Genomic DNA, 27,346 nt, shown 5'->3' with positions numbered 1-27,346 from the left:
GGGGGGGAAGGGGGGGGAAGGGGGGGTAGGGGGGGGAAGGGGGGGGAATTAAGAAGCGATTCTAAAAGGGGGTAGGGGGGGGGTAGGGGGGGTGGGGGGGGAAGGGGGGGGAAGGGGGGGGAATTAAGAAGCGATTCTAAAAGGGGAGGAAGGGGGGGGAATGATACAATAGTTTCTTAGTTTCCCTCCCCTTCACCGTCCCCGCCCCGACCCCGGGATCCCCTCCTAATGAGGGCCGACGCCGTCCAGAGGAGGGCGCCCGAGGGTGGGGCTGGAGGCGGGAAGACGCGCCCCCCCGCCCCGATCCCCGCCCCCCTCCGCGGACCCCCCCCTCCGGGGGGGGCCCACCCTGACCCCTCCCCAGGGACCCCCCCCTCCGGAGGGGGCCCACCCTGACCCCTCCCCGGACCCCCCCCTCCGGAGGGGGCCCACCCTGACCCCTCCCCAGGGACCCCCCCCTCCGGAGGGGGCCCACCCTGACCCCTCCCCAGGGACCCCCTCCTAATGAGGGTGCCCTTCCTAACCCCCCGCCCCCCCCCCCGGGACGCCCTGCCCTCCCTGCTCCCCAGCCCGACCCCCAGTGTGATGTCGGGAAAGCCGCACGGCGGCAGTGTCGGGCCGTGTATTAGACTGCAATGGGGGGACCCGCAGAGCGGGTCTCCCCCGTGTGGGGACCCCAGCGAGGGCGGGGGGCGCCGGCTCCGGCCCTCTGGGCTTTATTCTGCGGCGCCCCGAGCCCCGCGGCTGCGAGGAAAGAAGGAAAGGGGGGAGAGAGGCACGAGAACAGGGGAGCAGAGCGGCAGTCGAGGGGAAGGGGACAAGGGCAAGGGGGCAGATGGAGAGAGATCGGGGTGTGCAGGGCAGGTGGGGAGGGGGACGGGAGGAAGGCAGTGTCGAGGAAGGAAGGGTAGGGTTGGGGGGAAGCGGGGCGAATAGCGGGGGGGTGGGAATGGGAGAACCAACGGGGGGGGATGGAGGGGAGGGCAAGGGGGGAGAGGGAAGGGGGGGGTTGGGGAGGCTGTAGGGGATGGGGGGGGGAGAAAGGGATGGTAGGTGGGAAAGGTATACAGGAAAAGAAATACAAAAGAATAGAAACGCAGAGGAAAAGAAAAAGAGATATAGGGCCCAGCCGGCCGCAGCATCCCGGACCGAGCGCCGAGGAGTAAATGGCTCCGCCGCGCTCGCCCCGCGCTTTAAATACCCCCCGGCCCCGCCCTGCGCAGCCGCACTGGGGCCACGCGCACCTGTGCGCGCACCTGTGCTGGCCCCGCCCCCAAGGCCCCGCCCCCGGGCCCCGCCCCGCCCCGCGCCCGTAAATGCCGGCGGATCTACGCCCGCCCGGCTTTCCGCGGTGGATGCTCTTCTCGGGATGCGGCGGGACTGTCGCTCGGCGTTGTGAAGAAACTCGGACCGGGGGCCGCTCCCGACGCTGGCCGGAGCCTAAGGCGCTGAGGTGGGGCCAGGGCCGGGATCTGGGCCCGGGGGATTCGGGTCCAGGCTCTGCCGGCATCTATTGCTGAGGCTGGGCACAGCCGCGTCTTCCTCGGCGGGCGGCGTGTGCGTCTCCGGGCCCGAGGATCGAGGCGGGATCGGACCCGGCATCGCCGCGGGCGGGAAGAGCCGCTCCGGGACGGCCGCAGCCGCTCCTGCTGCGGCTGGGGTCCTGCCGGGTCTCCGGGCACGCTCCCGCTGCGGCCCCGGGGAACCGGGGCTGTACTGGTGCCGGGCCCGCCGGTGCGGCCCCGGGACCCCTTCGGCACCGCCGGCCCCGGGACTCCGTCGGTGCCTGCCCCCGGGACCCCGTCGGCACCGCCGGTGCCGGCCCCGGGATCCCGCCGGCACCTCCGCTCCCTCAGCGCCGCCTCCCGGCCCGCGGGCCGCCACTTGGCGGATAGGGAGCCGCCGCGCGGTCCCCGCGGACGCCGAGCCCTCCGCGGCCCGCCGAGGCCACCGCACCCCCGGAGGACGCGGCGGGACGAGCGCGGCTGGATCGCCGCGGTCGGAAGGAACGAGCCCCTCCGCCGCTCTCGACCGCGCCCGGCGCGGGAGCCCACCCGCTACCTGCCGCGTAAGACCCGATGCTCTCCTTCCTCTCCCCGCTTCCTCTGTGGCTTGCTCTCTCCGGGTTTGGGGGGAGAGGGACGGGGGAGGAAAGGGTAGAAGGAGGAGGAATACGGAGAGAAGTAAAGAGGGTAGATAGGGGAGATGAGGGGCGGTTTCTGGGGGGCAAGGGGGGGGGAAATGGGGAGGAAGAAGGGGAATACGGGGAGAGAGAAGGAGAGCTAGGTGGGGGGGACAGGTGTCGAGGTTTTAAGGGGCAGATGGGAGGGGGAGAAAGAAGAGGAATTCAGGGAGAAGAAAGAAGAGGGAGCAGTGGGAAAGCTGAAGCCCCCACGACTCACCGGGGAAGCCTGGACCGGGAGCTCCTCCTACTCTCACCGCACTCATAGTAAACAAATGATCTACAGGCAATTTTCGGGGATTAAATCACCTCGGCCCCGCCCCACACACCTGTGTCGGGCCCGGGGCCTGCCTCTGAAGCCCCGCAGCTGCCCGCGCTCAGCCTTGATGCCGTCGGCCCTGCCCCCGATGTCACCCGGACCCCGCCTCCTGGGACTCTCCGGTGTTCCACGTTGGAATCGGCTGTGCTTAATGTACAGGTCAGTGGGAATACCTAGATTTACCTATTCTATCCCCATAGCCAAGCAATCAGTACAGCATTCCTGTCTACTCTGACCCCAGCCACTGTCTTGCGTTCCAGCTGCTCCTCCGATGGAAAAGGTCAGGCAGGAATGTCAGGAAGCATATTTAATAGAGAAGGAATTGATCTGCATTCAAGTGCTGCCCTAATGTTCCTCAGGACTGGGACCGGAACTGCTGAACGCTACTGGCAGTGAGGCTTCTTCCCAGCCGGGTGATCCTGTATCCCAGGCTCCGCAGTGTGGCTGGACGCAGGCCTGACACGCAGGTAAGGCTAGGGCTCAAAAACTGTTGGCGGTGAGGCAGAAGTTTCTTTTGGCAAGTGGTGTCATCTTGCTTGGATGCTGGGGAGCGGGGCTGGGGCAGAGCTGCGGGTCAGTGGAACCAGCCCTGCTCCAGCAGTGCTGTCATCCTGTCACTGCACTGGGGCAAGCACAAATCTGTCACCTTTAATCTGCTAGAAATCAGATGCAACTCAGACATTATAGATTAGGCATGCAACATGTCATAGGTAAAATGGATTAGACAGCAGTGTATATTAAATAAATCCTTGTACGTAAAAAAGAAACCACAGAAACAATTACTAAGGAACAAGTCTGCAGTCTCAGGTCTAGAGCTGGTGGGGTTTGTCTTATACAGCAGCAGCCAAGTTCACATGTGCAGTAGGAAGAAGTAAAATCCTGTTAGCGTTTACGCTCAAACCGGGTCTGCCTTCCCAGTGGTGCAGAAAGTGCCTTCAGAGTCGGTGCTGTTAGAAATTAGCAACCCCGGTGTTAATTAGGTTCATCAGCAAGTGCACACAAACAGGAGCTGGAACAGAGCTGTGTTCCAGAGTACCAGATTTCATTCGGAATGCATCCATTGCAAAAACAGGAATGCGGAAAGGATGGAAAATCAATCGCTGTACAGAGAGAATGCCAGGGTTCAGCATGTTCTCCTAAAAGGCTAAATGCCAGCCTCAGCCCAGATGCTTTGTAGCACATGTACAGCTTGGCAGTAATGAGGCAGCTTCAGTAGAACGGACATCTGGACATGCTGCATCAGGGCTGTGCTGTGCCTTGGACACTCTTCTAGTACTTACACAAAAATGCAACATCCAGCTCTCACTTCTGGATACAGAACAACAGTGATGTGCTTAATGAAGAGCTGCTTTCGAGAGACAGCCTGTGGAGAGAAAGCTTCACACAGAGCTTTCTCCTCCTCTCCTAATAGTTTAGGAACACAAGGCTCAATGTGCTTTGAAAAAAAAAAAAAGTCTGGTATGAAATTAAGAAAAATGCTCATTTTTCCAAGTATATGATATTTAATTGTAATGAAATAAAATCTGAAAATGTCTAAATCAATTAAGAAGTAAACATGAGTTGTAATACTATACCTGTAAAATGATTAATTCCATTCATTGTCATTAGAAATTGTGTAAAATATTTATTAAGGGCTTTGCCTACAGAGGCACAACATAAATAGAGTAAGTCCTGCTGAAATGTGATCAGTTCGCAACTGGTTTGCGAACATCAGCAAGGCCACCCCGGGTGACAGTCCCAGCCTCAGGGCTCGGCCCCCGCACTGCCGGGGTTTGCTCCAGAGCCCCGCGCCGGGCAACTGCTGTGCCACAAGCCCTCGGAGTCCCTCGGGCAGGTGCCAAAGCCAGCAGAACGTGCTCGGAGAGGGAACGGGTGCTGCAAAGTTAATCCACTCCTTCAAACCCTTGGGCGTTCTCCACAGCCATGAGGAGCTTCTCCCGCAGGTCCTCGAAAGATTCATACAGAGGTAAGTCTAGGCGGTTAAAGCTAGAATGGACAAGGAAAGAGTCACGCAAATAATCCATGGAAAAACAGACTTTTTAAGAACTAGAAAAGATTAAATAATTAGGGATCCTGATTCAGAATGCAGCTTGTGGTCCACACTGTTCTCTGTACACCTCACACCTTCCTGAGTGAGCTCTCCAGTAACTGTGTGCTGCTTTCCTTTGGGAAGCTGGAAGCAGGAAATTGGTAAGAATCATTCTGGAGAGGAAAAAAGCCAACAGAAAGCCCTTCACTATATTTAGCGGATGGAAAACAATCTTTGTTAACGGACTGATTTATTAAAGCTCAGCAAAGATACTGGACTTAGAGCACAGATCCTTTTCTCTCTGGAGGGGAAAAAAGATTAAACATCCACATGAAAATCTTCCGAAGATAAAAGCTAGCAGAGAATTCGAACCCAAAGAGGATGGATTGATTTTGGAGCATGTTCAGGGTAGTATTGTTGTTTGTGTTTGGTAGGTTTTGTGCTTTTGTTTTCAGGTTTGTTTTTTTTTTTAAATTAAAGCTCATTATTCAATAGAATTATTAGTTTCACAGAAAGATCCCCAGTCTGTACTGATAGTCTTACTTTTGTTTTGAATTCTCCAATGATTTACAGGCTTCCTGTTGTTGTTCGGTGATGTCTGACTTGCTGTAGTTCATCACATCTACTTACTTACTTACTAGGATGGGGGAAATAAAATAATGTCCTTCAGTTTCTCAGTTAGTGAAGGCACTGGGGAACCCGCAGGATCAGATGCTGTTTGATGCAGAGCTAAGTATGGTCAGCAGCGTGGCCCTTGTGGCAGGAGCAGCTCTGGAATTTATGCTTTGGTGACTTACCAGGTGTGAGCTCGGGGCAGCTTATCAGGACTTCCCCACTGCTCTATTGTAAACAGCTGAGGACCATTTGAACCTGGGTGAAAATGAAAACCATATGAAACGGAAATTGCCTGACGCTACAGAGACCGCCTCAACGTTATTTTTAACATGAAATACTGGCATCGACTGGCTGGATTCTTCACCTGTAACAGGTACATTAAAACAACACGAATGTGGTTCTTTCTTTCCGTGCCCAGCGAGTTGGTTTCAGAGCTTGTGTAACGCCGAGGAAGTCGGCTCAGAGATCAGCATGTACGACTCGGCGCTACGTGTGGGTCAGAGGCTGGCTGGATTCCCGTGGCGCCGCAAGCAACTCACCGTAAAGTTCAGCAAATCCGTTCATAGGCACGCGTGACGTCCCGGTCACGAACTGCAGGAGCCGGATCCGTTTCTCAGCATCCATCAGCAGAACAGCCTGTTGGCAAATGGGACACCGTCAGCCTCAGCCTCCTTCCCTGGCCTGCATGGGCCCCGAGAGCAGCCCGAAGAGCTCTCAGAACACAACGGACTGAGAGTTCCCATTTGTGGGCTGCTCTGGCAAAAGCGACACCTGTCCTCACCTGAGTGAGGTGGGAGCAGGTCCTGCCTCCAGCACAACGCCCCCCCCCATTCTTAGCAGTTTTCATGAAGAAAAAAGATTGCAAAAAAGGGCAATAACTTTCACTTATAGGACCAGTCAGAGATGACACCAGTCTTACCTTCCAGAACCACTGGATAACGGGATGATTTGGGCAGTAACCATTTTTGTAGATGGTGTGTTGTCTCCAGTCATTGACATCGACGTCACCAAGGCCACACATCAGTAACTGCAGGGAAACAGAAGGTGGGATGTGAATGGGTGTGTGTTTCCCCGCACCCACAGGGTAACAAGGTGTCACTGCCCCTCAGGGCTCTGACCTTCAGTCATTTATGCACACACGGGAGAGCTGGAGCTCCTTCCCAGAGTATTCCAGTTACTGGAGAATGGCTGCACACTGCCATACTTCCATGTGTTTGGCTCAAATGTGACTGGCAGAGGCATGATGGCATTTATCCACTAAGCTACTTCCAGGCTTTCAGAGGCACCTCCAATCATCTCTCCGAGTGCAGTTCTTTGCACGTCACAAATAGATTTATTAATTAGGAAGAAAAATCTAACTTCCAAGCAAGGCAGCTTGTGTCTGCACATTCCCTTAGGGAGAGGGATGGATGACTGAAGAGCCCAGAACATGGCACATCTGTCAGAACTGTCAGCTTGGGGCACCAAATTGACTCACCTCCAGTTCATTTTCATCAAAAATTTTAATCAGATCAATAGGAAGCAGTTCTGTGAATCCCTAAAAAGAAAAAGCGCAAAGTTAAAACTCTCATCCCTCATAAATCCTAATTAAAAACACGAACAACCAAATTACTTCAAAGCTCAAATAATTAAACTTGAAAGAGAATGACCTTATTCTCATAAGGGAAAGGTGATATATTCTTACACGAGATAAAACTGAAAAATCGTGAACATAAGTATTCTATTTGCATTCCCTGCCAAGCTCCCCGCTCTCTTTACACAGACAGCAGTGGGTAAGAATTCTGTATCCCTACTTTTGTGACAGAAGGGAGCTAAAGAGCCTCACCTCCAGAAAGGCATTCATTTGTTTCTGCACTCTGTTGACAAACCGCCACTGGATGACCAGGCTGCAGAAAGAAACAAAACCCCATCAGAAAACCAAACTCATCAGCAGGTCTTGGCCAAGCGTTCAGAGGTTTCAGCAACCCCAAGTGCTTTCAGTTTACCATTTACAACTTACAACAGGTAACTAAGCAACTTTCACCAGTTGTTCCAATTTATTGGCTGGTGACTGATGGAATTTTGAAGAAACAAACCAAAAACCCCAGTGACCAAATCACAGTGGGAATATTTTTGCTCCTTTAGGTACCTATGTGAGCAGACAATTTATTCTTCCAGAGCATTGAGTGATTAAAAATTCCCAGCAAAGTCTGCAAGCTCTGAGGAGAGCTGTCAGGACAGCATCTCACCTATAAATAAATAAAGAAACTGCAGCATCAAAGGGACACCTGGCTTTCAGTACCCACAGCACAAACACCTCACAGGCACAGGCATAAAAAATCAGTTCCAGGCATGGAATCCAATAACCAGGCACTGGGAATGAATTCCAATTTGCATGAATGTATCAGTTTTAATGTCTTTCACCTTGGAAAAGGCCCTAATTTAAAATGCCAGCAGGTATAAGTGAACTTAGAATTTTACATCCTGTTAGATGAAAGAACTGAGAAAGCTGAAAATAAAACCTCATTTCAGATTTGGCTGATTTTTGGTAGGAACGCTGGCACTGGAACCCTGGCTTTGGTCTGGGACTGGCAGAGGAGGACACTGGGATGACGGTCAGGCTGGAAAGCACCTTCTGGCTCATCTGAACTTGAGCCAGACGTTGGAGATGCGAGTTTCCACGGGGGGTGGGGGGGGAAATTCCAGGAGAACAAAGCACGTAATTTATTTTACTCTTTGTTCTTACGTCTGACTGGATATAACCAATATTAACGGTAAGATTTTTTTTTTTCCCCTCAATGATTTCTGATGCTCTTGTGCAGTACAAACAACAGGAATTACAGCAGGGTCACTTGTAAGTACAGCTGCTCTTTCTTACCCCCAGGAATATTCCATAATGATACTTACTCGATGTATTCCCGCTTGTTTTCATTTGTTACCATGATTTCGGACCCATTGGGCTTCAGGTCCACTTGATATGTCTATATTTGAGAAGACCAAAAAACCTCCCATTACTTGAGGACATCCTTCTCCCAGAACCCACTCTCCCTGAGCAGCATTTTACAAGCAGTATCAGGAAATCATTAGTAAATTGATTTACACTTTCAAACAAACTTGCACTGACAGAAGGGAAAACTGGCAGAGAGGCTAATAATTTTATTATAATTATTATTTATAATAATGAAATTATACATTTATATAAAATATAACCACAAAGGACGTACTTTATATATAAAAAATTGTAATAGTTATTATTTACTTTACTAGAAGAAGCTAAATCGCACATTGAAACTGCCCAAAGCCAACCAGTATATTATATATATTATTATATCTAGTCTGTGATTGTATCTATTATATCTATTCTGTGGCCTCAGTACTCTTCCCTAGTTTTCCCCCTAGTTTTCCATGTAATCCAGAATCTTATGTTGCTTCAGGAAAAAGGCAGCTCACTACTGAGGTACTTGTTGGCAGTAACCAGTTCTGAGATGTAAAGAACCTTTACATACCTGTCCAAAGTTTTCCTCGTCTATGCAAAACATGAGATCCAGCTCCGTTGGGTCATTTTCCAGGATCCACTTCAGAGAGTTGTAGTATTCACTATCCTAGGGCAGATCACAATTCGGCAGTTTGAAAATGGGCGATTAGTGCGGAGCTGTAGAAAGCCATGGGCCTGTGAGCCCTGGCACGGTTTAAATGGGGTCTTACCACTGATTCCATGTCCTTCAGCGTTATGGGCTTCCCCAGCATCATCTTGTAGAAAGGTCTGATGAAGAAGCCTGCAAGAGAGAGGAGAGCGTTACGTGCCCTGCTCTGCACCTGCACATTCCGTAGAGGTACCGCTGCTTGAGGGCACCACCCCTGGCGCTTCCTGGTACCTCCTGACTGGAACAGTCCTGCAACTGCAACAGCATCATAGCAGCTCAGGTTTATTGAGGCACAGAAAGTCCAATTTTTCAGTTCCTACAGTTATCCACCAACTACCATACTCCACCGATCACCCTAACATTAATGGCAGAGAGAGCCAAAAGCTGGGGAATTGAGCTCAGGGCACACTATCCCATTTAAAATCACCGCTCCTCTCTCCAAGGAGTTGCCTGAAAACCAGGCTGCTGAGCTTCCTCTGCTCAGGACTCCTCTGCTTCCTCTGCTGCACCAGGGCTCAGGAAAATCTGGTCAGTAATGTCTGCCTGGTGTGAGATTTCAAAAGGCAGCAGAAATTGTAATTAAATCCTTCAGCAATAATTTTACATATTAAAATATGCTGCAGTTGACCTCCCCCCTAGTTTGGCAGCAGGTTTGCATGGAAATGACTGATACAAATTCCACGCTTCTCCTCTAGGGACAGCGCTCACGCTGGTTCTGGAGTTTTACCTTGAGTGGAGAAAGGAGCAAAACTTGATGTGAAACCCACTTGTGGAGTAAGACACTGTAATTTTGTGAATCACCATTCAAGTCTCAAGAGTGCCAGTCCCAGACTGGCCAGAACCTGGGGCTCTCAGGCAGGTGCATCTCCTTCCCCAAAGCCCAGTGGCAGCAGCAGAGCGGGAGCAGGACTCACCGTCCAGCAGCTTCCCGTGGTACACGGCCAGGCCGGCCACCCGGCCAATGAAGGTGAAGTATGACAGATGGTCTTCATTACAGAGACCTGAATTAGGATTAATCTGAAGTGTATAGTTGTCCCTTTTTTGGGGAAAGAAAAAAAATAGCTAAAGAACCAAGTCTTTAAATAAGCACATACTCAGATATGTCAATAAATAACTTGTGCTTAGGGGCATGTCCCTTCAACAGCGCTGTGGGGCTGTGCCCAAGTCCTTTCCAATCTGTCCCACCACGGAGCCACTGAGGGCTGAAGGGCTGACACAGCAGCAAACCAAACCCACTGCGAGCAGGAGCCCTCTCTCCCTTGCTCTAAAGGATTGCTCCAAGATTTTAAAGCTGGGCAGCCCCCACTTTACAGCTCTGGGAGGCCACTCCCGGGGAACTCCTGCGTTCTGAGCTTGCTCTACAGCAGTGCTGGAACTCTGGGCGGCAGAGGAAAGAGGCTTTTCTGTGACATTGGTCCCTTCGCCATTAGTGGCCTCAAAAACTGCAGTTTTGCTGCCCTGGATATTGTCTGTGCAACAGAAAAGTTTTCTGGGTTCTCAAGGAGAATTCCAGAGGCTCTCTGAAGGGCAACAGGAACAGGGCAGTGGGGCTGCCCAGGGCACCCTGGGAAGGACGACCTACTTCTGCCCACAGCAGCTTTGCCTCTTATGCAAAATGTAATTAATATCCCTTGAGAATACAAATATTTAATGGACACTTACGTTGCTGAGTATTCAAAGAGACCATAGTATGGGTTAAACATCTCCTTGGACAAGAGAAAAAACCATTCTCTGGCCACACCTCCATAGTCAAGTCCTTTTTCTGACTCAAATTCAATCCAGAGCCTGGCTTTTAGTACATCAGGTCTCTTCACAGACATGATTCTTCTGTAGGACTCCTCAAAGATGTTATTTCTGTGTAATTTCATCTCAAACCTGTTGGGTATGTCAGCCTGTGTGAAAGAAGATTAGATTATCCTTGTTAGTCTCAATAAATAAGTCTTTGGGCAAATTACTGGCTGATAACAGCTTAGTGACAGATTAGACACCCGGTGTTCCAGTTCCCCACGTTTTTATTTCCCAGTGCTCTCTCAGTCCTCAGGCTGAGAGCATGGGGGCAGCTGGGCTAGTTCCAGAACAGTCCTGCAGACTTCTATGGTAAATGTTTGATGAAAATGCCATGAAAAGTATCAAACAAACAAAACAAAAATGGAGAAAGATCGACTGTGCTCTATTTTCAGGGCATTTGCATTTATTTAGAAAAATGTGAGTCTTAAAGACTTAGAACAGCTTTTTGTTGAGAAACCCATCGAATTCAAACTTTGCTTTGTGTTTTTGGTTCCTACTTGAGCCCTTCATGAGCAGCACAATGGAGTAACGTGGCAGGTGAGTCCTGCAGCCCCCGAGCTGGTTCTACTCACGGGTTTCTTTAACTTCTTGCGGAAGTAGTCGTATTTCTGCTTGAACTCCCTGGAGTATGGCACGGCCTGGTGGGAGCAGCGGGAGGACACGTCATTCCTGCTACTCAGCACTTTGATACCCCATGGCATTTAAAAGGGATGGACAGCCCTGCTACCCACACATTGTGCTGTGGGCTCCCCTGAACCAACCCACGAGGGACAGCAGCCAGGAGAGATTTTAAAATCCCAAAAAATGATTCTGATCATTTTACTGATGATAATATGACTTTACTACAGCCTTTAAATAATCTTTCTACGTGTTTCCTTTATTTAAACACTACCCGAAATGCAATTTAACTAATTCTGTTTGTCATGGCACCAGAAATATTATTGAAAGCATTCAGATGAATCCTTAGTGCTTCTGTGAAATGGATTAGCTCCTGCTTCCCCTTAAAACCAATAAACAAACCACCGTCAGTCGCTCAAGGAGACCACGATGATTTCATTTCCTTCACACAAACTTTCCCAAATAGTCTCTCTCATTTATGCTCAGCATTTCTGGGGAGAGGCCTATTAGCAATTTGCAGAGTACTGTGTGTGAGGATCTCCAGTTTTAAATGCCTAATAAATGAGTAAATCCCTCCAAAAGCAACTATTGTCAAAAAGTGACTATTATTGATGTTATTACTACGCAGTTGGAATTTAACCGTGCAGCAGGCTCATCTGCTGTGTCCTGAAACTCTTACAAGTCCTAAGGACTTATGCAGAATAAAAAGGTACTCTTGGCACCAGGAAACATCTTAGGATTAGAAGTCTGATCACTCAGAATACCATAAAATGGCATAAACTGGCATAAACCAGCAGAAAAAGTAAAAGAAACACTCTGATGCTTTAAAAATTGATACTGAAGTAAAATCCTGTGGTTTTTTTTTTTTGTTTTTGTTTTTTTTTTTTTTCTAAGGCTTATATTCTGAAACCTCTATTTATCTGCAGGAAGCTTTATGTCTCTTAAACTGACAGACCCATTTTTTTGTCTTTTTTTTCACACTTTGAATCAACACAGGCTCACCTCTCTCCTCCCAAGTGTACAGAGCTTTTCATTGTCTAGAGATCTCAAACAGAACAGTGTGTCAGCTCAGTAAAATCCTACGGTCGGTAATGACCCAGGTAATGGGTAAATAGGAGTGCTTCTCCAATAACCATCCCCAAACCCTGGACAATCTGGGAGACCGGCCAGAACTTGGTGTGATATTCCCAGCTTTTTCTGACGTGGGGTGTAGACCAGCAGAGCTCCTGCTCCCCAGGCTGCCCAGCCATGATCTGGGGAGCAGGCAGGACCTGCTGCTGTTCCAGCTGTTCCCCAGCCAGAGCATTGCATGGAAGATCCCACAGCAGTACTTACTGGGCCCGTGATGGCTGGGTTCTGCAGCCTGGGGTCTTCCCACTGGGTAATTTTATTATCTGCAAATAAAAAAAAGAGATGATCCCATGACTTCTCTGGTACCACACTGTGAACTTATGTTGTTTTTTTCTCCCTAGCACTGCTCAGGTCTGTCAGGGTTAGCAAGGCTTGTGTCTCCCCACCCTCCCCAGCTCCAACACACCGTTTAGTTCAAAACACTCACTCAAAAGCACAGAACTACCTCAGAACCCAGGGAATTTGCGCTGCTTTGATGGCAACATCTGCAGGAGTGAGTGAACGTGTTCATTTGAACGTGGGCTGGGACTGGAGATACACAGCCCAACAGGTAAAGGAACCCAGAACTTTTGGCAATGGCACCCTAGGTTACTGCTTGGAAATTTTGCATAGTTGAAGTATCATACTTCTAAATTTGGCGGGAGTAACATTTTTCTTAGACTCTGATTTAATGAGAAGGTAAAGGGAGGCAGAACTGTCCTGTTTTGGTGCAAGAAAATCACCCAGTTATGACCAATGGAGATGCTGGCAGTGGCACAACACAGCCCAGTTCATCTACAGCTTTGAAGAGCACCAAGAGGATGACAGAAAAGGTTCTACAGGACCGTGGTGGGAATCGCCTTCCCTGCCTCCAGACAGCTGCTCCTCCCAAGATTCTGAACACAACAGAATCACAACAAAACAATGGTGTTGCAACAGTAAGACAATGCTCCAAACCCCATCCCAGTTGCCACCTGCAATGGTGAGGTGTTGGTCACCCTTGGCCTGCCACCCCTCTGTTTGTTACAGACACTGCTCGGGGTTAGGAACTGGGTATCAGGAATCAAGATTGCATTTTCCATGTTTCTAGAACCGGAAAAGCCCTCTAAGTTTGCATCCCAAGCTGGTTTAAGAAGGACTGGGATCTGAAAGGTGTCATTGAGCAAATGTTAACTGGAGAAAATTCTAAATGATTGCAAGCACGTTTCAAGCCATTTGATCTGTTAGTTAATTTAATAGTAAAACAACTATTTTACTTCCCTTCACACATTAAAGCTATTTATCACTTACAGGAATGCTGGAGGGCTGCCAGCCTGAGCTCCAGAGACCCCAGAGATGCACGGAGCAGAGCTGCTGCCAAGGTGGAAACCCAGCCCAACCCTTTTTCTCTTATCAACCCCTACACTGGAATTCCCTTCTACAAAGTTCTCCGGTCACCTTCTTGATGCCAGCGGCCACAAATCACAGTGCCAGTTTCCTGTGGAATCAGAGGTAACAGAAATGACTGACAGCGTGTCAGCTCTTCGCTCTCTGTACTTTAGAGTGTGCGACGACACCAACAAATCTCAGTCTAACTTTCTTTTCAGAATCTTACAGGGACTTCATATTATAAATGGTGTTCCAGGGCTACAAGGGGCTGGCATGAGCCACTTCACCTGGAACTGTAGCTCAGGATTCTCTGTCTTGTCCCAAGTGGATACGGATAAACAAACTCATTCCTTTTGAAAAATGTTTTCAAAAATTTGAGTCTTTCCACCAATACAATTCTGTCATAAACCAGGCTCTCGGGTCTTTGAGGATTCCCTCTTCTCCCTGCCTTTCTAAGGGGGCCACTATTTCCCTGAAGTTTGGGACCCCTGGCCAGATACAGAACTCTCACAGCCAGACATTCCCAGTGCTGATGGCATCAGAAGGGTTACTACAGGTTGGATTCAGGCACTCCTCTCAATGCATCACAGGGTGAGATAGCTCATGACCAAGTGATGGTATTTTTCATGCCCTTTTGGACCCAAATTCTGCTAAATACTCCCATTCTGAATAACAGTTTTCAATTCTCCTTACACAGCCTCTTCCTGCACACTGCAGTGGCCATTTGCCAGACTCACTCTGACTTCCCATCCCATTCCAGGGAACCCCTCTCCCCTCTCCTGCCCTGCTGCTTCCTACTGAACTAAGGAGTGCTTCCTCCTAATTCCTTGTGTAAATCACTGATGCATATTGTGAATATCACCATGTGCAGGTAGGGGGAAACCCATTCAATGTATCCATCCCAATGTAATCATCCTGTCAGTGAATCGCTGGTTCAGAAAATGGTTGCAGAATGGTTGTTTTCCCTTCTGATCTCTTCCAACAGGTAGACAGGACAGCACATGCCTGGGAAGCTCCCAGGAATGGCAGCAGTGTGCAGGGAACAGGAACACCAGTGTGTCCATGGAAGGTAAGGTGTCTGGGGCAGCTGAGGGCCCAGAGAGACATGCAAAGGGGTTCCCTGTCACACACACAGCCTCTGGTACCAGTAACACCGCTGTGCTGCAGCAGTGCTTAGGGCTCCTGGTCCCTGTGTACAGCAGAGGGGCTGTGCTGGCTGCAGGGGACTTTGGCAGTTTCTCCCAGGGATGAGAAAAACATTTCAAAAATAGGACAAACAGCGCCGGAGAGCTATGAATCGGAGTTACAAAACGTGGCAGGGAAGCAGGACATGACCAGCAGCTGACTGTCAGACTTGTCCCGCTGGTTTTGTGTCCTGCCAGTGGCACAGCCCCTGGCCCTCCAGGCCCCAGAACCCAGCCAACACAGCAGTGCTCAGGCACCAGGCTGGGACCAAAGGGACATCTGCTGGAAACAGAGCATTACCAAAAGCTTCCCTAAACTTTTGTGGAAAATGCTACATAAGAAGCTAAAGCCACTCAGATCAAAAGAGACTAGAGGGAGAATTCAGATGCACATAAGTTTTGCTTCCCAGCAGCTACAAATTCGTTGAGGAATTCTAATTAATGTATGACTTTAACATTCCATTTTAGGGACTAGCACATGCTCAAATAACTTCAGGAGACTGAAAAATGAAAGAGTTTTAAGATTTAAGAGAGATTGGGAGGCTCAGCAGTTACACAGGCATTTTAAATGGGACAGCTTTATCCTGTGACTCCTCAGTGGCAGCCGTTTAGAATCATTTCCCATAGTTGTATTTCCAGATCTCTTGTTGGGAAAAACAACTACAAAAGAGATAAAGGATAATGACTCCATACCAAAGTTTGGACGGGGTTCATCGGGTGCTTGACAAGTGTATTAATTCTAATGTTTAGTTAAAAGGATTTATACCACTTCAGAATTGGTATTACTTTAAAAGGCACTCTTTTAATAATGACTTAATATTGTCATCTCTATGGATGAGTGTGGGAGCCAGTCATACCGAGGGACAAACCTAATTCTGTCAAACATGGGTAAGTTTAGGTTTTAACTCTCTGTGCACCCTCCTCTGATGGTTATGAGAGTTAGCTATGGCTATGAAGAAATGTCTTATTACAAGAAGATCCGGCCCAACCTTTGTGGGCTGCTTTGTTTCCAAACACCAACAAAACTCACACAGCAGTTCTGAGATGCTCTAGGAAGACAAATCTACAATGAAACATCACTTACACTAAAACTCCACTAACAGAACTGGAGAATATTAATGGGCTGGTGCAGTTTCACATGCTCTAAATAGGAAATAAGATCAGAATTGGCACTGCCACAGACCTGAAAGCAGAGGAAAGTACTTCTCAGTGCTAATTGCTCCACTGCCTATATGTGGAGCTGTGGCTACAGGATCTTTTCTCATCTTATTTTCTATTCCTAGTGTATATTTTAATTTATTAAGTGCAAATAAGCCATGGGATCATCAACAACAACAACAACAAATCCAAAATATCAACAAGAACAAAATAAACCACAGAGAGGAAATGTTAATGCTTCACAAGTCAGAGAGGGACAAAGCTTGATGAGCCAATTAAAGCAAGCTTCCAGTGAATGTACAGTACCGTAGGAGGGCACTAAGTCTCTGGTATCAATGTCTCCACATATCAACACCTGGCTTCCTAAATGAAGAGTAAAATCACAAAGCTTTCACTTCAATACTTAGTACCTCCCTTTGTCTATTTGCTCTAGTACCTTAGTGCTTACTTACTATGGTCTATATAAAATGTTCTTCCATCCAGGTGTATTCTTTCCTCCCAGCCAGGCTGGAAATGGGAAATAAAAACAAAGAAAAGAGAGAGTAAGTGAAATAGTACCAGTCTCACACAGCCTTTGAAGCAGTGCATTGCTCACACCTACTGGACTTGTCTCAAAGGTGCTTATGAGGTAGGAAACCCCAAGTGACCAGATGCGTAATGGCAAGGCCACAGATCCAGGCAGATTCAGATCTTACATAGGTGACTGCATCCTGTGCAGGGAATATTTTTTATAGTGGAAACCTCTTGCCTCAGGATTCCCACCCATTTCCTGCTGTGAGCAAACAATCACAGAGAACGGATGATCCACCGTGGCTTAGTTTGAAAGTTTCTGCTCTTACTACTGAAAGCCATGTGGGTTATTTACTGTAAATGTGTAACCCAGGCTCCCTGTACAGTGGGACAAGAATGTCCTAACCTAGTCCTCAGTGCTTCCCTTTTGATCCGTTCCCTTTTCTCATGTCCCAAGTGCCTGCAGTGCAGAAAGGAGAGTGGATGGCAGGATGTAGGGACAGGCAATGCTGGCCAGCCTGGGCTGCCAGAAAATACAGAGGAGAAATTATTTCACTTCAGTCCAGTTGGAGAAACTCGTGTTAAATTCTGCAATCATCCCAACCTCGCTCCAAACCAGGAGGTTTAACTAAGGTGAAATCTGATACTAACAATCTGTTGCTAGTGACAGGTCAGGCTACCCTGGTTTCACTGCATGTTTCACCCCTTGCAGTTAACAGAACAAATTGTAATTGGGCCTCCAGTGCCTCCATGGTTAACACACGCCTCACGTACCTGGACAACTGTTTCCTAAAGCCAAAGAGCATTCCTGCTGCTGTGACCAGGAATGCGTCAGCTTTCACACATTACTCTCTACCTTTAAGGGCTCGGAGTATTTTAAAAACAAAGCAAAGCTCTGCATTTGACATGTCTGGAAATCCCCATTATACTCTGACTACAAGTATGACAAAACTTTTGACATTAAATTGATGATATGCTCTGCAAAATATGGAGGTTTCATTGAAAAATCAAAATTTATTCCCATTTCTAAATGCTATAATGTTCTGGGGCACTGATAGAGCTTGCTTGGCACAATCTGCTCTGTTTTACCCAAGCAGTGATTATGATTATCTAGAAGCACCGTCAGGTGCAGCCCAGGTAAGTGTGTGCAAAGATCAACACTTCAGTAGCACAGGAAAAGGCCATGAGTTAGAGACTCCTGGGCTGGCTCTGGAGGGCCTGAGCAAGCCCCAGGGCACAACAGGGCTCCAGAGCCTCCAAGGGCTGCAGCAGCCTGTGCCCAGAACAGAGCTGAGCCCTGGGACAGGAGGTGTAGTTTAGAACACAGGCACAGCATCACTTACAGGAAGAGGGCCCAAGTCATTGGGGTTCAGAGACGCTTTGGATCTCAAATGCACCGGAAACTTCAGCCGTGGATCCTCCTGGAACACAGGTATGCAACTGTAAGTCCAACAGATCAAGGTACATCAACAAAGTCAGGCACAAACTTATCTGGGAATCCTCCTGCGTAACGGTTTACAGCTTTTTATTCTTTTAGTTTTGAGAATAAAACAAAACATGCCTTATTAGGATTCCTACAGTGCAATGAATTTTTCAGTGCTGAGTGAGTTAGGGTGATGTAAGACCTGACTCCATTAAATGTGTGCTATGTCCAGGGATATGCTTCATAAACCACAGGCCTGTTTCTTAGGATGCCTGCACTCCACAAGGGCTTTCACATCCACGTGCACGTTTTTGGCTCTTAAAACCACAAAGACAAGTGCCACGCTGAAACAGGGGCATGCAGGCAGGAAGACAGAGGCGGGAGCGCGGCCCCCGGCGCCTCGGCAGGAGCGCCCTTACCCAGGTGGTGGTCTTGGTGTTGTGGTCGATGAAGAAGGGGCGGCCATTCGGGGCGATGCGCATCTCCCAGCCCGGGGGCAGGAAGCTCTGGGCCCCCTTGTGCTGGGGCTTGGGGGAGTTGTAGGGGGACGGCTGTGGGGACTGAGGGTTGGACAGGGTGTCCTTCACCGCCCTGCGCACCGGAGAGTCCTTCATGCCCTGCGAAGCAGGAAACAGCGCCATTGCCCACACGGCACTCGGAGCTGCAAAACCAACCCGACTGGCTTCACAGCAAATAGCTTTTCATTCCCGATGTAATTAATACTGAAATTAAATGCTGGGACTGATTTACTACAACCTAATTTGCTCTATCCGTGCCTTCTAACATGCCCAGTCTTTTGCTGTAACGGACACGGTGTTCTGTGCCTTCCTCTGCACAATGACAATGTCCCCGGTATTTACACCCGATTGTACCTTCCCCTGCACTTGCCCTGGATGCGTCCATATTTCATTTTACCAAGGAAAAGACAAAAACAGTGTTTTGTGCTTCAGGGGCAATATATCTCATTTACAAGAAAGCCTTTAAGCACAAGAGCCACAGCTCTTCAAACTCTTAAGCGTGAAGAGGAAATCCAAAGAACTGGCGCTCTTCAGCGCAGCCACGAGTAGCTGAGGCAAGAGTTTGAACCACACCGTCAGAAGTCAAACACGCACAGGTTTTGACTGCACAGGGAGCCACTTCAGCTATTCTTTAGCCTTGTCACAATGAACATCAGACCACAGCGTTTGGAATTACTTGGAAAAGGGACTTGAAAGAAATGCAGCCCCTGTCTGAAGGACAAGGAGTGGGAAGCAGTGGGAGGGCTCACCTCGAGCGGCGCTGACAGGGTGACAGTGGGGGAGCTGAGGCTGCGGGGCCGCCGGATCTGCGGCTCGCTCAGGTGGTTGCTGCTGCTCGTGCCCAGCCCCGCCATCCCGTCCTCGGCGAGCTGTGCCAGAGCAAAGCCAGGTCACAAATGTCACAAACACTGCCCACACTTAGGACACGATAAAACTGATGGCATTGTTATCATCACTGCTGCTCTTCTTAACCAGATTTCCTTAAAGGCCAGAAAGGGGATTTAATGTAATTCCACTGGAAGGGCCAAGTACCTACGCTTCTATTAATGGCTCAAGCCAACTTTCACATTTAATCCAAAGAGCACATTTGCCTCCTTTTAAGAGCTCTTCTGCATCTCTGGAAATTCCCTCCCTTGAAGCAATCACCTTAACCTGTGCCTCGATATAATTAAAAGAAGCAACCAAAGCCATCCCAAATTATTGCGTATTGTCATGCCAACGATGAGGGTATTTCTTTTGCATTTCAGATTCCTGGCAGCTGCCTTGGCTGGAATGACCCTGAGCCAAGCCGACGCTGGCTGCCAGGACGCAGCACGGTACCTGCATGATGGGCCGTGTCCACGTTGTGGTCCGGTTGTTGTGGTTGACGTAGTACGTCCGGCCCTTGGCGTCCTTGCGCTCCTCCCAGCCCGAAGGTAAGCCCGGTGTGGTGTGCACGTAAGCCACCGAAGGCTGCTCAGGCAAGAAATCATTGAATTCTTATTTTAAAATAGCTAAAAAACCATTTTCAACTCTGTTGTTTGTAAAAACCAGGCAACTTGTTAATTTACACTCTTCTTAATCACAACAACCACGTGGAAAAAACCCAGTTTCTGATTTAATTTGATTCAAGCTCTTTATCATGTGCCTTGATTTAACTTTTTTCTCCCAAGAGATCTTTTGGGTCAGTTTGACAGAGTCAGCAAACACACAGGTTTATATGCCTTCAAACATTCTATTTTGTTACACATAATGAGAAAAAGGAACTCTATGTTTTAGTGAGTTTTCCTTAAAAGGCTGAGGTTTCTTCCTTTTATCAGAATGGATAAGTAAGAGTTAAATAACCATGCAGTCAAGATCTCTTAAGTCCTGCTCTCTTCTTTGTGTCTTGAATCAGTTGCCAGAAACTACTGTGGTTTATAATGTTACTTTTAACCATTCTGCTCTGTCACAAATGCTGCACTCAGGGCTCCCGTGTCTCAACGACACCAGATAACCCCAAACTGGAGCCTCAACTTCAGTATGACAGGAACTTTTAGTAAAAGCTCCACAAGTCAGACCCCATTCTAAGAGAAGCATACAGGTAAGGGAAGAGTCACATCTTGTTGCCCACAGGCACCGTGTCCCCGTGACGTTCTCTCGTGTCCTTCCTGTCCCCAGAATACCCAAGCGTGAGTTCATACACATGAGCTACGAACTGGAACCTAACGGGATGAAGGACCTGCCTAATTCAGAGGCTGATGCACTACAAGCTCTGGGGTTTTGCCACGAAACAGTAAAGGCCTCTGAAGGCTCCTGCTGAAATCCAGGAGACATTCTCTTCCTCCCCCCTCTATATTCCTTGCTTCGGCAAGATAATGAACTTAATTCTACCGGCTGGGTCAGGAAGCTGACATACTCCAATAGGGGACAGAAAACACAGGGAAACAGATGAGAATCCAGGCAGACTCTCAGACTCGTTTTCTTCTCTCCTGAAAAGCCAAGGACTGTTTTTTTCCCTATGTTGGCTGACAGAGCTGGCAGGCAAGGAGGAGAACACCTTGCCCAGGCTGTGCCAGCGGCTGTCCATCCATCAGTCCCCCAGTAAGGACTGCAAACACTCCACAGTGTCTCAGTTACAACTCAGAGATGGGGAGGACACTGCTTCTGGGCCTGAGCCCGTGGGTCCTGCTCCAAGGAGGGGGCTTGTGGGGATTCTGAAGGCAAAACCAAGGTGACTGGAGACTTCTACTGCTGACAGGTTGCTCATCTGCAAGCCTCAGGTGCCCAAAGAGCCAAGAGAATGCAGCCTTTGAAGAGAAAGGCTTTAGATAATGAATCCTGTGTAAGTCCCAGTTCCTCCACAGATCCCAATGCCTCCACAGATCTGGGACTCTGGGTGTAAATGCTGAACAAAGGCAAGGGGAAATCAGCTACTGCAGCATGGTGAGGTAAAACATCTTGGTATACATACACTCATCATTACACAGAATACTAATATTTTGCTCTAAAAGGTCTAATCAAGACAAGATGCTCTACCAAGGGAATACCACTGCCATGCAAGTTCACCTAGCACAATTAACTAACTACTAATGAGTCAGGCATTTTATTTAGACTTTGTTATTTGCTCCTCTGGTTCTAAAATTAACAACCAGTGAATACTGATAGTATTACAGAACAATGCATCAACACCCGAAGTAAGATATTTATCTCCCAGATGCAAATAACAATTTATACAAAGTATAAATTAAATTTCTTTCTCCGAAACAAATGCTCTAGGAGGGTGTAAATTTATAAAAGCCATTTTTGATAGTTACTGTAAATGATTTCTGTCAAATAACTCACTTCAGACTGGCAGTTAATTAGGTTAACTGGCTAATTAGGTTATTAGGTTAGGTTAAATATATATATTCAACATACTCTAACATAATTAGATCAAAGTTCAATATAGATTAAACACACTTTCCTTGTATTACACTTTCAGAAAAACATATAAAGAATTTTATGGGATGATCAAACTACAGTCTTGGACTGCTGAGGAACTGCTGGAAAATGAAACTGGCATTCAGTAAGACCATTAAGAGCTCTGTGCTATATCACTGTACCCCCAAGGCTCTCAAATTAAGACCAACTTTAAGAATTAAAATTAATTAGTCTAATGGAGAGTAAGGGAAGACGAGAAGATACAAGATGCAAACACAGCTACATGTACAATGATTTGATGTCTCTAGTCACCGCTGCTTCCAGTACCCCTTTTAAAAAATGAGCTATTGTAGCTTTCATTTTTCAGAAGCCTGTGGCATTTCCTCAGTGCACAGCTTTGTCATAATTCCTCTCACATCCATGTCCCTAAACCATGCCAGTATTTAAATACAATTGCAGTGTTTTGAGAAACATTGATAAAATTTGGGACAAAAATATCCAAGTTTTCATTCAATAGCTGTATTGCAGTCAATACGTGGCTGCTTTTTTTAAAAAAAAAGTTCCTCATTGTACAAGACCTAAATGTCACCCCATTTTATTTAGAGATAGTGCTTGATAAAGAGTTTTATTACCGTTGGCTCCTCTCCCCCTGTGACAGTTGAAGAACGAGCTCTCCTAGAGGGACCATTCTGCTGTTAAATGATAATTCATGTTACACATATTTACTGAAGAAGGTCACAGGTTACTGTCACATCTTTAGGAGCAAGGCATCAGATGCATTCACCAAGAGAGAGCAGTTAGATGGGTAATAGCAAATCTGAAAGTCATCAGCTGCTGGTAACCAAGCCAGAATCCCAGAGGAGTGCTGGGTTTAGAAGCAGGTGTGCTCAGTTGCCAGAAGAGAAATGATCATTAGCTCAGGAAGGATGAAGTGTGGTTAAGATCAGGTAGGATGATGTTTAGAGCAATACTGTCAGTGCTGCTGATTTGAACATGTGCTCAGGAAATGAGTGTCCCTCAAGAAGCAGGAGAAAGACCTCTCTCCTCCCAGCCCCAGCTGCCAGCCCACAGCCGGCCCCTGGCAGTGCCAATCACAGCAAGAAAGCAGCACAGCAGCCCTTGTTCCCCCTGCAGGCAGGCACAGAGGCTGCCTTGGACCCACCCCCAGAGCCAGGAACATGCTTCAGCTACACTAAGTAACTGCTACAGCACGGGGAAACCCAGCCAAGAGAAAACCGCCGTGCTTTCTGGAAATGTTCACCCAAGAGCAGCAGAGAGAACAAGCAACACAGAGACAAGTAACTTTGGTAATAAACTCCTTGGTATGCACAAGTTTTCTATTTGCAGATTCACGTTGGAACAACTGAGGAGAGGGTGGCTAGCTCATTTTCCTGTCTCAAGAATCTCCTCCTTTTTTAACTCACATGAATTTGGTTTGGACAATCAGGTGCCCACCTTGGTCACTGATCTGTGCCTAACGAGAGCTGACCCAAGGCAAGGTGTTATTCAGAATGAGAGAATGTCCATCACCCAAAAAGAAAGGAGCTCTGGCTTACCAGGGATAACTGGGACTGTTCAGCGACTGTGTCTGTCACACTGCAGGACCTCAATCGTGAAGAAGGTTCTCTTTGCTGCAAGAAAAAAACAGAATGATGTCTCCAAGTTTAGGTGTCTTAAAACATTATGTTTATTCATCTTAAAAATTAATTTACTTAAAATTTTATGTTATTTTTATATAAAAAAAACCCAAAAAACAAAACCAAAAAAAACCACCAAAAAAACCACAAAAAAAAAATTTCAATCTTTCTCTTTGCTGCTAACGTTTGAATTAGCTGTGTCTTTTCCCAAAACACATCCTTCATGACTGTGACTAGAAACAAAACCTCCCTAAAAAAGCAGACACACATAATGTCTGACACTACAATGCAATTCCTCCCCACCAGTCCAGCTGGGCACTCCAGGGCGGAGAGGTGCTTAGGAAAACACAGCACTGACACACCTGCAGTAAAACCAGTGGGGGGCTACTAAAACTGCACTTCTCAACACAAGCCCAAGTGCCTCTGCATACAGATCCAGGAGAGCATCAGAGCTGTCACTGGCTGACTAACCTCCAGGTGACATTCCCATCAGCCAGAGACCAACTGCACTGGCTCCTTGGGACAACTGCACCTAATCAAGATTCTATTTGATCAGAACAAGAGTATTTCTTATCTCATGAACTGCAGAGCTACCTTGATAGCATCGTACCAAGAATAAAATATAAGTAAGATCAAGATGTTCTGTTTCATATTTACAATTAGTTTTGTTAATCACAGAGACCTAAAACATTCCCCCACTTGTACATGCATTAGCCTGATTTTTTAATGGTATCTGACTAATGGATAACACAGAGACAATTTTTTTGTTTTTCCCTTTCCTTTGGGAATTCCTAGCTTGATACCCTCTACTTTTATCTATTTTGTTGCAGGAAAGGTCTAACAGTAGCAGAGTCTGAAGTTAAACTCACATGGAACCGTTGAAATGCAAACAGAGGAATTCTGCTGTACTAGGCAGTTTGCTTGCTGGCAAAGCTGATACATTTTTTGGAAGGGAATTTTAACTGCATGCTCAGGTTTTCCTGAGCCCAGCAGTTGCTCCCCAAGCATGAAGTGAGTCATGTAATGCCAAAGAATAGCACATTTCTGCACTAGAGCTTTACAGATTACACATTACATACAATCAAAGAGCCGAGTTGTTCCCCATTGGAATCAGGAGTGACCTGGAGTCTTCTGCTCAACTCCTCAGACAGCTCCTGAGGACTGGTCCGGGACACTGGAGATGCAGGAGGAGGTGGTAGTGACAAGCTTAAGGAATCCCCACTGGCACTTGCCTCCTCTGAAATGGTTTCCCAAGGCTAATGAAAGAGAAAAAAACTAAGTTCAGGTTTTATACAGACCGAGTCTTCTTTCCTTTTGCCTCCTGTGCCCAACACACAACAGCTTCTCTTCACCCTAAAACAAGGCACTACAGAAAACTGAAGCACAGGGCAGTTAGAGCCAGTCCTCTTCCCTTTTTTTATCACTTATTCCACCGTTGTTTAGAGCAGAATATGGAAGTGTTTCTATCGACGTACATAAGACAAGCAATTCGGAATGATAAATGTTTCTGCCAGCATTTACATGGGACTCAGTGCTGTCCACAGGCCACCAGGCAGCTGCAGCTGCACAGGACCCTGGCAGCGTGCCTCTGGCTGCACTGTCATTGTGCTCCTGGCATCTTCCCAAGGCAATTTCCACAAACACCGTGTAAAACCACGACTCTCTGCGCTCTGTGCTAATTGGCTCACCCATGACAAGCATGGCAGCTCTAAGTTTAGTCAATTCCTTAAGCCCAAGGCTTGGGCATACCTCAGGAATGTCTCCACTCTCCACAGGCTCTGGCTCCAAATCCTCACTGATGTGGCGCCGAGAGCGGAACCGCCTGTGAGCTGCCTCTTGGTTTATCTGTCTGATATTGTTATCTGACTCGGATCCCACGTCGCTGCAGGGGGGGAACCCAGCATGGGAAGGAGAAAAGAACAAGAAAATAGCCCAAGTTAAACTAAGCCCCCCATTTTGTCCATTGCCTTTCAAATCTCGGCAATGCTTTCGATTATAAAAATCATTATTCATGCATGTATCAAACTTTATCATTAGGAGACTGTTTAATCCCTCAGCTGAAAGAAAATAAAACTGGAAGCACTTCACGAGTATCATGGAACACCAGGTTGGGAAGGACCTCAGGGGTCATCTGGTTCAACCTCTGCTGGCAGGGAAACCATGGACTAGACGAGATGGCCCAGCACTGTGTGGGGCCCAGCCTTGAACACATCCAGTGCAGGGGATCCAGCACTTCCTTGGACATGGATTAGCGGTGGCCTTGGCAGTGCAGGGTTAAATACATGATCTCACTAAAACTCTTAACACTGTCAGTTATTCACACTCTGTAAAATGTAAACTCGCCACAGCTTTCTAAATCTAATCTTGAGAAGATATCGCTACAGACCTCTCTGACAGCACATCCTGGGAATGAAGTGCATTCACAGAATGATAATCGGGATCTCCTCAAAGCTAATCTATTCAACTTCATTAGAACTTAGTAGAGTTGACTTTTTTCCTTACCTCTTCGACAGTCTCTATAAACAAAGTAATTTATTCCTGTTAAATTACTTACTGAAAAATTCCTTATCTGTCTCCTAATATTCTAAGGTGTGTTGTTAATGCACTGCCTTCCCTGCCATGCCAGAGTTCCTGGAATTTCCCAGAACACTCTGTGTCTCTGTGATGTGCTGGGGGCAAGCGAGTCTCTTTCAGGCACAAACAAAACACGTTCTCCTTTCTGACTCGAGCCTCAGCCTGGCTCTCCATCCCACCCAGCCCCCATGAGGCTTACATGAGGCTGGGCCGGTGCCACTGGGTGCTCCTGTTGTTGTGGTTCACGTAGTAAGTGCGCCCCAGGTTGTCCACCTTCTCTTCCCACCCAGGAGGCAGCGGAGGAGGTGGCAGCTCCTCCTGACGCTGAGATGCGGCATCACTGGAATCCACCACGTCCCAGCCATGCTTAGGAATGAAGGAAAAAGCCCTCTGTAGTTACAGTGTGTGCCTCATTTCAGTGAGAAAAGAGCTAAATCCTCATCAGTCTATTAAAGAGGGATTTCCAAAGGTGCTTAGCTGGTGGCTTGGTGCCAAAGAGAACCAACTGCCAACTCTGTTTCCAGGGCCTTATCCTGCAAGTGCAGCTGACTCTACAATTTTTCTTGAATCCTTCCTTGAGATTTCAACCTTACCTCAGAGTCATCCCTCTGATCACTGTTTTCTTCCTCTTGGCCACCATTTTTGGGCATATACGCCATCTTCAGTCTCAAGAAACCCTTCACACGAGATTTGTGGCTATAAGACAAGGAGGCACATCGCATTTAAGAACTCTTCAATAATTGCAAACTAAAAAATCATGAAGTAAGAAATGTTTCAAAGTCCTCAAATGTTTTAAAGGTCTTTCCTCTCACCTTCGCGGTCTGAGGAGGAAATCCTTAAATGTGTATGGCCTCTCCATGGTTGGGTCTTCAGTCTGTAAGCAATGAAGAAAATGGAAATTAAAGGGCTTGCCCACAAGTCCAGCCACATAAAGAACATTCACATATCAGGCTGACAGATTACATCTCTGACTTCCACTGAATCCTAAGTTACCTAAAGGCTGGCCCAGGGGTCTGGTGCTTACCGGGAGGTGACTGAGCGGCACATCCACCTGGCCCAGGAAGTCGTCTCTGGTCTGTCACACAGAAAGTAAATTATCGTCAGAAAAGCAAGAAGCAGCAAATATCAATCTAGCCACAATGAGACACAAATAAAGACGACTGAATACCATTACTTCAGGAATCACTGGTTCCTACCCCCTTCCTGTTGCCCATTATTTGTTGTTCTAATGCATTTATCTTAGCACAGTATTTCTGTGACACTCCAAACAGATCTCTGAGCCCACGGCACACGTGGCGGTGCTGACACA

At 47.7% G+C, this 27,346-nt stretch overlaps 2 protein-coding genes across 23 annotated transcripts in view; one reads left to right on the top strand and one right to left on the bottom strand.

The window, feature by feature from the left end:
- The first annotated feature begins 1,011 nt into the window (after positions 1 to 1,011).
- Positions 1,012 to 7,657, top strand: LOC110478597 (uncharacterized). Of its 6 annotated transcripts, XM_085571442.1 has the most exons (5): positions 1,012 to 1,453; positions 1,857 to 2,068; positions 2,469 to 2,660; positions 2,861 to 2,968; positions 3,574 to 4,074. In XM_085571442.1, exons 1-3 carry the CDS (start codon positions 1,317 to 1,319, stop codon positions 2,537 to 2,539), a joined length of 420 nt encoding a protein of 139 aa, XP_085427568.1. In that variant the 5' UTR covers positions 1,012 to 1,316; the 3' UTR covers positions 2,540 to 2,660; positions 2,861 to 2,968; positions 3,574 to 4,074. The 6 variants fall into 6 exon arrangements, 1 of the variants encoding a protein (XP_085427568.1); XR_002466789.3 differs by adding an exon at positions 2,743 to 2,781 and having other exon boundaries at positions 1,020 to 2,068; positions 2,861 to 4,074; XR_002466791.3 differs by adding an exon at positions 2,762 to 2,781 and having other exon boundaries at positions 1,023 to 2,068; positions 2,861 to 4,074.
- LOC146763239 (E3 ubiquitin-protein ligase NEDD4-like) overlaps positions 4,100 to 27,346 on the bottom strand; it is an 84,641-nt gene continuing 61,394 nt past the window's right edge. For 5 of the 17 annotated variants that reach the window (XM_085571359.1, XM_085571363.1, XM_085571365.1 and 2 more), the window contains 27 exons: positions 27,062 to 27,112; positions 26,850 to 26,911; positions 26,631 to 26,733; positions 26,237 to 26,403; positions 25,213 to 25,345; positions 24,543 to 24,719; positions 23,383 to 23,457; positions 22,459 to 22,518; positions 19,766 to 19,897; positions 19,195 to 19,314; positions 18,347 to 18,544; positions 17,848 to 17,925; positions 16,447 to 16,501; positions 16,301 to 16,357; positions 12,510 to 12,568; positions 11,129 to 11,194; positions 10,431 to 10,660; positions 9,683 to 9,804; positions 8,830 to 8,900; positions 8,631 to 8,726; positions 8,032 to 8,105; positions 6,971 to 7,031; positions 6,623 to 6,682; positions 6,065 to 6,172; positions 5,685 to 5,781; positions 5,328 to 5,400; positions 4,100 to 4,487 (listed from right to left, as the gene is read on the bottom strand). In XM_085571359.1, the coding sequence (XP_085427485.1) occupies positions 4,385 to 4,487; positions 5,328 to 5,400; positions 5,685 to 5,781; positions 6,065 to 6,172; positions 6,623 to 6,682; positions 6,971 to 7,031; positions 8,032 to 8,105; positions 8,631 to 8,726; positions 8,830 to 8,900; positions 9,683 to 9,804; positions 10,431 to 10,660; positions 11,129 to 11,194; positions 12,510 to 12,568; positions 16,301 to 16,357; positions 16,447 to 16,501; positions 17,848 to 17,925; positions 18,347 to 18,544; positions 19,195 to 19,314; positions 19,766 to 19,897; positions 22,459 to 22,518; positions 23,383 to 23,457; positions 24,543 to 24,719; positions 25,213 to 25,345; positions 26,237 to 26,403; positions 26,631 to 26,733; positions 26,850 to 26,911; positions 27,062 to 27,112 (2,688 nt within the window). In that variant the 3' untranslated portion in view covers positions 4,100 to 4,384. The other 12 variants (XM_085571367.1, XM_085571360.1, XM_085571368.1 and 9 more) reach the window with 7 other exon arrangements.

Source organism: Lonchura striata, chromosome W, assembly GCF_050655825.1.
Source record: "Lonchura striata isolate lonStrDom1 chromosome W, ASM5065582v1, whole genome shotgun sequence".
In the NCBI taxonomy this organism is placed as follows: domain Eukaryota; kingdom Metazoa; phylum Chordata; class Aves; order Passeriformes; family Estrildidae; genus Lonchura; species Lonchura striata.
The sequence above is the reverse complement of the archived record's forward strand: the minus strand, read 5'-3'. Positions and strand labels throughout refer to the sequence as shown.

What these genes read in the sequence shown, in the direction of transcription:
- LOC110478597 (XM_085571442.1), top strand. Translation starts at nt 1,317, where the DNA reads ATGCCGGCGGATCTACGCCCGCCCGGCTTTCCGCGGTGGATGCTCTTC. An exon ending in CCGGAGCCTAAGGCGCTGAG is followed by an intron (nt 1,454 to 1,856) that starts GTGGGGCCAGGG and finishes CCGCTCCCTCAG; the next exon opens with CGCCGCCTCCCGGCCCGCGG. An exon ending in GCCCACCCGCTACCTGCCGC is followed by an intron (nt 2,069 to 2,468) that starts GTAAGACCCGAT and finishes AATGATCTACAG; the next exon opens with GCAATTTTCGGGGATTAAAT.